The 11,901-nt window shown below is 54.9% G+C and overlaps 1 protein-coding gene across 1 annotated transcript; it reads right to left on the reverse strand.

The window, feature by feature from the left end:
• Positions 1 to 46: 46 nt before the first annotated feature.
• CMTM5 (CKLF like MARVEL transmembrane domain containing 5) lies at positions 47 to 4,668 on the reverse strand (the record flags this gene model as incomplete). The annotated part of the gene is made up of 6 exons (XM_082850160.1): positions 47 to 87; positions 1,182 to 1,238; positions 2,600 to 2,684; positions 2,887 to 2,979; positions 3,411 to 3,563; positions 4,543 to 4,668. 6 exons carry the CDS (start codon positions 4,666 to 4,668, stop codon positions 47 to 49), a joined length of 555 nt encoding a protein of 184 aa, XP_082706286.1.
• Between the last annotated feature and the right edge of the window lie 7,233 nt (positions 4,669 to 11,901).

The raw sequence follows: 11,901 nt of genomic DNA on the forward strand, positions 1-11,901 counted from the left end.
CTTGCTGACCTGCAATAAACATGAGTGCCAGACTCTGCCTGAGCCCCTATCCTTCCCCGCCGACCATCCAGGAGCCGTCCTGGACTCCTGGGGGAGGGGGGACCCTGCCCCTGTGTCAGAGCTGGGGGAGCCAAGACACCCCACATCTACCGAAGAGGAACCGAGGCCCGTGGAGGTGAGGCGGCTTCCCTGAGGTGGCAGAGCCGTGAGTCCCCCTACTGCTCAGCCAACCAGACAAGGGACGAGAGGGAGAAAACAAAGGCACCAGAGGGTGAGCCAATTCCAGACACTAGGAGACAGAATTGCACTGCGGAAGCTGAAGCCACCCTCCACCTACACCACCCCTGACGCCACAGGAGTTAAAGTTGTCCTGGGACACCTGTTTCCTCCAAAATGAATTCCCCACCGATGCCAGGAGAGGCTCAGAGCTGGCTGGGGATGGAGATGTGGATAAAGAGGGTGATGCAGGTCCCTTTCTGGTCAGCCCCTTGGAAGTAACCCACAGGGAGTCCCGCTCCCCTTAACCCCCCGGTACAGTCAGCTGGGGCCCGGGTCTGTGGGCCACACCCCATCGTGAGGGCATCCTGAGACTCTGCAGCCAGCTGACACCAAACTGAACCAAAGTGTGGACCAAACCTAGGTCCCGCTTGTCTCATCTTGACCTCTCACACAGACACAGACGAGCAGGGCACGCGCAGGTGCACACCACAGAGCACACTTCTGCTCCCTCCCTTTGAGCTCCCTCCAGGGACAGGCTGGCCCGTGTCACACGGCTGCTCAGGGGACAAGGCGGGTCCTTACCCCACTCTGCTCCTAGCAAATCCCTGCCCCCTGCTGGAATTTACTATGGCCAGGTCCTCCTGACCACCTTCTTATCCCTTCATTGCCCCCCACCATCTCCTGGACTCCCCTGGCTAAGCCCTCCCTCTCCCTCTTCTGAGGCCTTGACCGCCCCTGCCCAAGGTTGGTCACCAGTGTTGAGAATGGCCTGTCGGTAAAGTCCTGAGAACTGTGAGCAGAGACCAGAGAAACACAAAAGCCAGTCGGTTCTAGCCCTGGAGAGGCTACCAGTTCCGGTGAGGAGCCAGGACATGAGGTCAGGAGAACAGGAACCCAGAGACAGGAAAAGCCAGACCCAGAGTGGCTGGTGGTTAGCACCGAGGGGAGCAGAGCAACTCTACCAGAGTTCAGGTTCAGGCAGGGCTTGGGTGCTGGGGCCTGCATCTGGAAGGAGCACCCTAGAAGAAGGAAGGCATTTCAGGGCAGGGACACAGAAGCACTGGAGCGGGGCTAGCAAGTCAGCTTGGACGAGCTAGGCCACGCTGGGCTCTGCGGGGCTGGGCAAGGATGTCCCGGCCACATTGAGCTGTCACGGGCCAGGCAGGGCTGACTCCAAAGTTCCCCTGAGCCATGACTGCCCTTCGCTAGCTGGTCTTCTTCCCCATCTGTGAGCGTTCAAGGATGGGCCTGCTGGGCATCTCTGAATCCCTGGGACCCAGCACCGGGTCTGCACATGGGATGCTCAGGAAATGTCCTGCTGAGGCACTGGCAAGCTGGGAAGGTGGACCTGCTGGTGGAGGGAGCTGGAAATGAGGCTGGGCCATTTTTTATGAGTTACAGGGGCTCAGTACCATATCCAGAACACCTGTTCAGGTGTTAGGAGAGCTGGGCTCCAGCCCTAACTCTGTCACAGACAAAGAGGTCACTTCCCCTAATTAGGCGTGTCCTCTCGTATGTGAATTGAGGGCATTGAACCAGCTGTTATCTGGGGGCTCATGCAGCTCCAGCAATGTGGGAATCTCTGCCCTCATCTGACGCTGACCTCTCCCTGGCAGCTTGCGGGCCAAGTCCTCCCCTCACCACTAGGGGGAGCTCTACACACGCCCCAGGCAAGCACCTCACCTCAAACCCACTAAGACCGGTGTGTGAAAAGCTTGGCAAGTGGGCGCTCATTCACAGACGGAAGGCTTGCGCCTTCTGAGACACAGAAGCCTGGGTGCCCGGCCACCAGGCACACCGCAAGGTGGCCTTGCACACAAGAGGTGTGGCATGGAAGCTTTATGTTGAAGGAGGTCTAAGCCCCCCCCTTCCTCATTGTTCACACCTGGTCCCAGAGAAGGGACCATGACCTGCTCCAGGCAACATTCCCATGAATACTCTTTGGCATTCCTAGTCTGCCTAATTTGGGGGGAAGAAAAAGATTCACCAGTAGGATTCAAGTCTTTTAATTTGGGAATGACCAGCTTCCTCCTATACCCTCCCTTTCGTCCATAACACCCCCTCCCTGGCCGAGCGTCATCAGAAGTCAGATCTTAGAACACCAGGCCCCACAGACAAATCCCCGGTGACTTCTCAGGCCTGGCTCCATCGCTGTAGGCTGGGGTGGTGGACAGTAGGCTGGGGAGCTAGTGAATCCAAAGGAGACGTGTCTGGGCTCTGCTGTTCCCCTTTTCTGGCTGGGCTCAGGAGCCAGGTAGCCCCAGTATCACTACTGGTCCCCTGTGAAGATGGAGCCAGGTGGGGTAGGGCATGGCAGGGTGGGGTAGCTGGGGCAGGGGGTGGAGGGGACATCTCCTCTCCCCAGAGCACAGGCACTCACCCTGGGTGGCCCTGGACGCCAACTCAGTCCGGTAGATCTTGAAGGCATCGTAGGCAAAGACAGAAACCAGGATGATGCCAAAAACCTGTGGGCGTAGGAGCAGGGATGGCACAACAAAGGTCATCGGGCCGTTGATACTGGGGAGAGGGAGGTGGGTGATATGGGGCAAGGTGTGAGGCAGGCCCTGGGCACTGGGTTGAGCTTGGGGTGGAGAGAGGCACACAAAGTGTGCAACCACCAGCCAAAGGTCCTTGGGGAGCCAGAGAGCTCTGTGGGGCTGGACTCACAAAAGCAGCAATGGCAGCTCCATCCCGGGAGGTCACAGCTGCAAAGGAGACCACCAGGAAGATGATGCTGGCGCTGACACAGCGGAGGAAGTCCTGGGGGTTGGGGGGACAGGGTCAAAGGGAAGCAGAGGGCAGGGGGCATCGCCCCGAGGTTTTCCAGGCTAGTCAGCAGCTTGACCCTCAGGCACTGTGAATCCCTACATGGAGACACCCTTGGACACAACATAAAGTGCTTGAGAGACAAAGAGAGAGAGAGAGTGTTCACACAGCTCCCCAGGGGAGGGATGAAGATAAATGCAGAGCAACCAGGACCAGGACCAGAAGCCAGGGGCCTGGGCTGGGGCGGGACCTGGACAAGGGAGCAGATCTGAGGGATGTGGGTCAAAGGAGTGTTTGAGTGTTGGGTATGGGAGCCGGACTCCTTGTTAAACCAGGAAAAGGAGAGAGGCTGGGAGAGGAAAGGAAAATTCAACGTGCAGAGAAGAAAGGGACCAAAACGGGGTGGGGGAGGCAGGGTCCCTCACCAGACAGGGCCAGTTCAGCCGATCGAAGCGCTGGTAGTACTGGGTGGCGTAGAGGAAGAGGAAGGCTAGCGTGATGAAGAACTCCAGTAGCGCAGCAGCCATGTAGGCGGAGATGGAGGCCGTGAAACAGATGAAGATGATGAAGGTCAGGGCCTGCGGGACCGAGGGTGGGAAGCTTGCCAGGAAGGGGACACAGGCACAGCCAGGCCTTTGCCCTCTCCCTCCCCGGAGCTCCCCCAGCCGGCCCCACCACCTGTCCTTGGAGATCTCGCCATCCCTGGAGCCACATCCAGGGCCTTTGCCTATTGAGGCCCGACTCTGGCCCCCCACCTCTGCCCACCCATGCTCCCCCTGCCTCGGGATCCCAGCAGCCCCAGCAGTTTGGCCAAGCTGCACGGCTCCAGGGGCCGCCATTCTGTGAAATCCACAAGATTGTGTGTCCCCCTTTAGCCCCAAGTACAATGGGAACGCCAGCCCCTGGAGTGGCACCCACACCAGCCTGTGCCCCCAGGAGGCACCCCATGCCCCATAATGCTTCTCCCACTCCTGGATGCCTAAAACTCTTCTGACAAGGACCAGAGCCTCTGGTTCCATGCCAAGAGGCAAGGTTTAGAAGGCAGATGCTCCAGGGTGGACTCTGGGGTCCCCTCAGCTCTGGCGATGTAGGATGGCGTATATGCAGAAGACTTAAGTTTACTAGTAGGTCTTGCTAAGTGACTAAGGGAAGCTCCTTTCCTGAGGACAGATATTCATGGGGAGCAGGCAGCAGATAAAGCGGGGCTGCAGGAAGTCTGCCCTTTTTGGTAGTTGAACTTCTCGGATCTGCCAAGATGTGGCCATCTTAAAGCCCGGGGAAAGACCAGCTGGTGTTACCGCTGTCCCATCCCTGTGCCTCACACCCCCTCAATGTCCCAGAGAGCTGTCCTCTGTTTAACTTCAATCCTTCCTGCAGCAACTGAAACCTGCTGTGACTGCCTCCATATGGGAGATGAGGGGCTGGGTGGGGGGGTGGGGCAGCTGGGGCCGGAGGGGTGTCCTGAGAGCCTGGGGAGGGAGGCTGCTGAGGGCTGAGCCCTGGTGGGGGGCCCCGGGCTGGGAGATGGAGGCTGCAGGTCAGGGAGGCAGCTGTTACCAGCTCAGTTTCCAGCAGGATGCCTTTGAGGGACGAGAGGAACGTCTTGTCCACGGTGAAGCCCTGGAGCCCCGCAGCTGCCCCCTCTTCAGGGGGTCGGTCCCGGCGATTCCAAGCACTGAGCATCTCCACGGGGCCCACCGGGCACAGCCCCCACTGCCACCAGCCAGGAAGGAAAATGGAAAACTGACAGGATGGGGAAGCAGAGAGAGGAGCAGGAAGGCACTGCGAGAAACCTGAACGTGAAGCGGGCAGGGCTGCTGTGGGACCCCGGGGAAGGCGGCTGCCCAGAAGGGCCTGCACCCAGCTGCCCAGAGTGCTCGGCTGGTGCGTGCACTGCCCCCCAGGCAGCACACGGGAGGGGAGGCGGGGGCAAGGGGGGCGTGGTCAACCCTCCCCTTACTTGGAGCCCAACCCCGCCTCCCGCAGAGGGGAGAAGCCGGGGGAGGAGGAGGTCCGCGGAGAAACCAGGATGAGCTGGGAGGTGAGCTGAGAAATGGGCCGGCCTAGGAGCCCCCAAGGACCCAAGCCTGAGGAAGTTTGTGGCCCTCTTCCCTAACCTTAACCCTCTTCCTCACCATCCTTTCTCCCTTTTCCTTTTAGGGAGGGTGGGAGCTGGAGCCCAGCCCAGGCAACACCCCCCAGAACCAAGCAGTAGCAGCCAGAACTGAGGACAAAGGCAGATTGTTGGGGGACAAGGGGGCGCTGTGTGCCTGCTGCAGTACCTCAATGGGCCTCTGTCTCTCCAGCATGCCAGGAGGGCGGCCTGACCCGCCCCCCCCCCCCCCCCCCAGTGTTTAGGGCTGAGCCAGGGAGCCAGGGAAGGGGAGGGATGGGGGGCCACAGCGGAAACTCTGGACGGCAGAGGGAGAAGGCAGTAGGTGAGGGCTGACAGTAGGGAGGAAGAGGGACCAGGCTGGGGACCACAAGATGCTCAGGCACCAGGGATGCCAAAGACAAATTAGGCCACTTTATTTATTTATTTATCTATCTTTTAACATCTTTATTGGAGTATAATTGCTTTACAATGGTGTGTTAGTTTCTGCCTTATAACAAAGTGAATCAGCTATACATATACATATGTATCCCACATTTCTTCCCTCTTGCATCTCCCTCCCACCCTCCCTAACCCACCCCTCTAGGTGGTCACAAAGCACCGAGCTGATCTCCCTGTGCTATGCGGCTGCTTCCCACTGCTAGCTATTTTACGTTTGGTAGTGTATATATGTCCATGCCACTCTCTCACTTTGTCACAGCTTACCCTTCCCCCTCCCCATATTCTCAAGTCCATGCTCTAGTAGGTCTGTGTCTTTATTCCCGTCTTACAGGCCACTTACAGCCAGTTTAAGTCTCTGTCCAACCTGCAGGGGCAGCAAGCGTCAGGTCCTGGGGGTAAGGCTGGCTGGCAAACAGGGGACCGGCCAGGAGCAGCGAGGGCCCAGGGTGGAAATGCCAGGACTGTCGGGGGCTTGGCTTCTTATTCGAGCTCTGGTACCCGCGTGTCAGGTGGCTTTGAACAAGTCACCCCCTCTTCCCTGGGATTTATTTCCCCCAACTGTCAGTGAGGGCCGGGCATAGAAGAGTGACTTTCCAAGTGGTCCCAGAGCCCTAAGGGAGGCGGGGCAGGTGAGCAGCTCCACCAGAGCCTCCACCAGACCAGCCCTGGTTCCGTCTGATACATACACTGGGCTCTAGCCTGAGGTTCCTTTTTGTAATTGTTATTATTTTTTAGAGTTTTTTTAAAATTTTAAAGTAAAAACTGCTCTTATATCCAAGTATAAGAAAATATCAAGTGAAGGCTGACAGTCTGTCTCCCCGTCCCCCTCCCCAGAGGAAGCCACCATCTGCCATATCCTGCCCGTCCTCCAGACGCAGGCTGTGCCTGTATTATAAACACACATAAGAGTGTGTGGTAAGGCTTAGTGACTTATTCTAAAAGGATTTCATGTCCCTAAAAGGCATGAAAAGTAGGTGCTCCAAAGGTCCGGGACCCCAGAAGCCCAGAGGGAAACAGCCCCTAGGTTGTAAAACCGTCCTCCAAACAGACAGGACTTCGCAAACTGGGGCTCAGCTAGTGCGGCATTTCCCGGAGTGGCATTCCCCAATAAACACGCTGCAGCAGGAGGGGTCTGTGGCCAAATGAGTCTGGGAAGCACTGAGTTTAATGATTTCTTCTCTGTGGACTTCTTGCCATGAAGGTGCTGGGCACACTGGGAACCTCCAAGGAGTGGGGCCTGCAGCAGTTTTTCCCCCACTTACTTGACGTCATCATTTTTTTTTTTCTGAGGAACAGCTTGTGGGACAAGAGTTGCAAAGAACACGCTTTTGGGGAAGGACAGCAGAGTGGTTATCGGGGGTTCACGGCCTCCCAACCAGGGGTCTAGATCCCAGCCGAGTCAGCCATCTGGTACCCAGCCTCCCCAAAGGGGCTCCCACCTCTTTAGATTTTGCCCAGAACCCAGCCAGCCTTCTGAGACCACTTCAAAGCAAAGTGACCTACAGTCTCCACCCTGGATCTAGTCTCAATCAAAGCTGACCCTTCCTTACCCACTGACCTACTCCATCCATCCTCAAAGCCGAGGCTAAGCCAGAACTAGACTTACAGAGAGTGGGAACACAGACACCCCGTGAGGACTCAAGACTGCAAGAGAAATATGTTTGGGATCCCTAAGGCACTAATTTTTAATATTTTTATTAATTGTCCCAATTTCAGGGCTTCCTCATATTTTATTTTACATCATGACACAAATACAGGATTATGTGTGTGGCACACAGCAAAAGAATAAGACTGCTCGTGATCAGAGATAACCAGGCTGGGGCTCCAACCACCCAGCTGCGCCCCCCAGAGCTGAGGGAGAGTATAATTATAACCCATTCTTGGCTCAGGGCAGTAGCATTTGGTATCGGGCTTCTTCGTGCCTGTATTGTACATTATTCTCTGATATTTTAGTTAGAAAAAGACAGCCATTGTAGGGGAAGAAGAAGGAGAAGAAGCAAGAGGAGGCGGGGAAGAAGTAGAGGAAGAAGAAGAAAGGAAGAAACCAACATTTTCTGTACTAAGTACAGATTTTTCATATCTTATTTCCTATGATCTGCGCCATTAGCCTATGGACTATTATTTCATTTTACAGATGAAAAAAACTAAGCTTTGAACACTTGAATGATTGGCCCAAGGTCACCCAAGAAGAGTCAGAGCTAGGCCTTGTCTAACACCCAAACTTGATAACCTCCCTGAGGTAAAAGGGGGCAGGTAGGCTGGAATTGTCTGGAACCCCCCTGGTCCCTCGCACACACGCTGACCAGCACATGAGCAGGTGTTCGGGAGGGGACAGGGGCCAGCAAACTCATTCGTATCTCCAGGGGGCGATGGACCGGCTGTTGAGGGGTCCGTCTTCACTGGCCTTGCAGGATTCCGGGTGGTGGGCAAGGCTGGTGGTCTCTGGGGGAGGCATGAGCACAGTGTTGCACTTCAGCCACTCCTCAGTGGGGTTCTGTCCTTTGCTGGGGCAGCAGCTGGGCCAGTGGGTACAGCCCTTCTGGGGCCGCAAATGGAGGGTGTGGGTTCCCAAGACCATTGCCAAAAATGCAACCACCTGTAGGAAAAGGCCAGTGAGAAAACTGCTTCCACTTAGTCCGGGTGCCCCCTCCCCCAGCTGTTCCCTGAGCTCCTGGATTCATGCCGCATCTGGTCCCCAGCCCCAAACCTGAGAGCTTCCTCCACCCTAGCCACATCTCTGCTCCTGCCCTGCTCAGCACGTCCCAGCCAGGCCCCTGCGCACTCACTTGGGACATGCTGGATGCTGCTCCCCCAGCCTGGGTGCCGCGCTGGCTGACAGCAGGGCTTTGTGGAAGCAGGTTGACTGGAGCAGTTTAGGAGTCCTGGTTTTATCTGCAGCAAACCTGTTTTGTTTATTCAAATTTTTTTCCACTACCTTTTGGAGTGTGTGACCTGAGATTAAAAAACAAAACAAGGGCTTCCCTGGTGGCGCAGTGGTTGAGAGTCCACCTGCCGATGCAGGGTACATGGGTTCGTGCCCTGGTCCAGGAAGATCCCACATGCCGCGGAGCGGCTGGGCCTGTGAGCCACAGCCGCTGAGCCTGTGCTCCGCAACGGGAGAGGCCACAACAGTGAGAGGCCCGCGTACTGCAAAAAAAAAACAAAAACAAAAACTGAAAACCCCAAACTTGCAAGTGTTTTCAAAAGCTGATTTAAATGCTAGACTCACGGAAGTTGTGATTAACATCATTGTAAGCCCGATAACCTATTGGGTAAACTTTGTTCTTTATACTTTTCCAGGCATGGGTCAAAGCAATAGTATCCTGCTATTCTATGCCTTTGAGAACAGGCATTATTGGAATTTCCCTGGTTCGCTTGTTACCCCAAATTAGGGAACACCATCCTGGTCTCTCTCCAAGAGGCCTCGTTTCTACGATCCCTGCTGCTCCCACCCATGGTCTTGTCTCTTCTCTTCCCTTTCTTCTCAGATGTCCTCCTGATCACCGACCTTAGTGCAGAGTCCAGCCTTAGGTCTGGCACGTGGACCCCAGGGTGGCTTTTGGTGTTCCCGAGCAACCCCCAACCGCAGAAAAGGCTTTGAGGGGGCCTTCCAGAAGAGCTGGATCCCTTGGGTCTCTCCCAGACCAATCAGAACCTCAGAGGCTGACACGGGCCCGGACCTCTTGGTCTTGGCCCCTATCCAGGACAGCGTGCTTGAAAGAGCTGGAAGTGATCCAAGCTACTTGTTTCACTTGTTGATGCCGCAAAGGACCCATGTGGGTTACGTGGGACATTCCCTCCAGGAGAGGCCTTTGGGGTGTCCCCTGCCTCTGTACCAGGACCTCCTCTAACGAAACCCCTGAAGGGCAGTCTCCCCTGCCTGACCAGGCCTGACGCAGAACGTGCGCTCTGAGCCACATGTCCCCACTCACCTCTTCCCATTTGCTCAGTCTCCACCCTTATCTCAGGAGCAGCTGTGGGTCTCCTCAGGATGACTCCCTGCCATGAGAAACATTTTCCAGAGGGTTCTCCTGTTGGGATGACTAAGAATCCCTGAGTCATTTCAGCTTCCAGGGAATCACTAGGGGTGTGGAGAGATGGGGGTGGCAATGGGGAGAATGTAGAGGCAGAAGCAGAGGAAAGTTCACCCAGTGCCCAGTATCACGGGTGCTTCCCCATGTGTCCTCACCTGCCTGGGCCTGACCTGGCAGCCACGGGGGACCAGCTGAGAGTCCCACCCCCGAGCCTCTGGGAAGAGATCAGCCCCTAGCAGGAAAGAGCAGGGAGGATGGGACAGGAAGCACCCCACCTCGGCCAAGAAAGCTTGCAAAAGGCTACGATGGCTGTCCTGCCCTTCCTCAGAAAGTCACCCGAGTTCTCACCCTTCCCCTGCCTCTGATCAGCTCTTCGCCCAGGGGCCTCTCTTCTCTTGTAGAAATATGCATGTTTGCTGCAGCTTGGGCGGTGGGCTGGGTGTAACCTGGGTGGCCACGAAAGTGCCAACCAGCCTAGCAGCCCCTGCAACAGTGCTGAAACCAGCGCTCCGCAGGGCCTACTGAAGCTCATCTGCACTCACCTGAGGTGAGGCAGGGGCACTGGTGGTTAAAATGCTGAAATATTACTTCTGTCCCGGCTGGTAAATAGATACTGTCCTCAGGACTGGAGCACGTCCACACTACAACCTCCCTGTGATCCTGCAACTAAAGGGAGACCGCCTGGCCCAGACGAAGGCCTCCAGAACAGGCTCCCGTGTCCTGATAGGGATGCCATGATGGTACCGGTTGCTAATTATTTGTAGTATCATCTTTACTTACAAGGTGCCTGCCTTCAAAGAGAACCCAGTCTGGCCTGGGAGACACGCAGAGAATCAGAGTGAACAGGACAAAAAGCCTAGCAACACCCTCCCCCAGCCCAGGCCTGGTGCCTCCCCCATGGTGGGCCTTTGGCTTACTCAACTCTGTCCTACAGTCATGGCTGCCCTGTTCATTCGCCCATTTGCCAAATATTTATTGAGCACTTATTATATGCCAGGCACCATTCTAAATGCTAGGAATGCAGAGGAGGACAAGCCAGATAAGGTCCCTGCCTCAAGAAGCTTACGTTTTAGAAGGAGACAGATGGTAAATAAAGAAACAAGATAATCTCTGATAATAATAAGTGCTATGAAGAAAATGAAACAGTGTTAAGAAATAGAGAATTACTGGGAGGTGGGGGGTGGGTGGAGGGAGGGGCAACTTAACTTTAAAAAGCCAGGGAAGGCAACTTCCCTGGTGGTCCAGCAGTTAAGACTTCGCCTTCCAATGCAGGAGGTGCAGGTGATCCCTGGTCAGAGCTAAGATCCCACATGCCTCGCAGCCAAAAAACCAAAACATAAAACAAAAGCAATATTGTAACAAATTCAATAAAGACTTTAAAAGTGGTCCACATCAAAAAAAATCTTAAAAAAAAAAAAAAAAAAAGCCAGGGAAGGCCTTTCTGAAGATGTGGAATTTGACAAGATGATGGAAAGGGTCTGGGAAAGAGTGGTCCAGGCAAAGGGAACAGGACATGCAGAGTCCTAGAGGTGAAAGAGCTTGACATGTTTCAGAAACAGAACGGACAGTGTGGGTAGAAAACAAAGGCTAAGGGAAAGGGTGGGATGAAATGAGGTGAAGAGGTGGGCAGGGACCAGCTCACATAGGATCTTAAAGCCTGTGGTGGAACATTTGTTTTTTGTTTTTTAATTTATATATATTTTTTATTTTTGGCTGCGTTGGGTCTTCGTTGCTGCGTGCGGGCTTTCTCTGGTTGCAGCGAGCAGGGGCTACTTTTTGTTGAGGTGCATGGGCTTCTCATTGCAGTGGCTTCTCTTGTTGCGGAGCACAGGCTCCAGGCGCACGGGCTTCAGTAATTGTGGCGCATGGGCTCAGCAGTTGTGGCTCGCGGACTCTAGAGTGCAGGTTCAGTAGTTGTGGCACACGGGCTTAGTTGCTCTGCGGCATGTGAGATCTTCCTGGACCAGGGCTCGAACCCACTGGCAGGCAGATTCTTAACCACTGCGCCACCAGGGAAGTCCGGAGCATTTGGATTTTATGCCAAATTCAGTGGGAAGGTATCAACTGTATTCAAGCATGATCTACATGATGTGGGTTTCTCGAAGGCAAGTTCCGTGTCCTTGACATTCTGCTGCCCCACAGAACTGACATCAGATAACAATAGTAACAGTTGCTTTGAGCCAACATTTACACATCATGGACCAGGCACTGTTCTCAGACTTCTTTTTTTTTTGTTTTAATGAATGAATCTTTTTAAAAAAAATAAATTTATTTATTTATTTATTTTGGCTGCATTGGGTCTTCGCTGCTGCACGTGGGCTTCTACTC

The sequence above is a fragment of the Leucopleurus acutus genome (assembly GCF_964270905.1).
Source record: "Leucopleurus acutus genome assembly, chromosome: 1".
Lineage (NCBI taxonomy): Eukaryota > Metazoa > Chordata > Mammalia > Artiodactyla > Delphinidae > Leucopleurus > Leucopleurus acutus.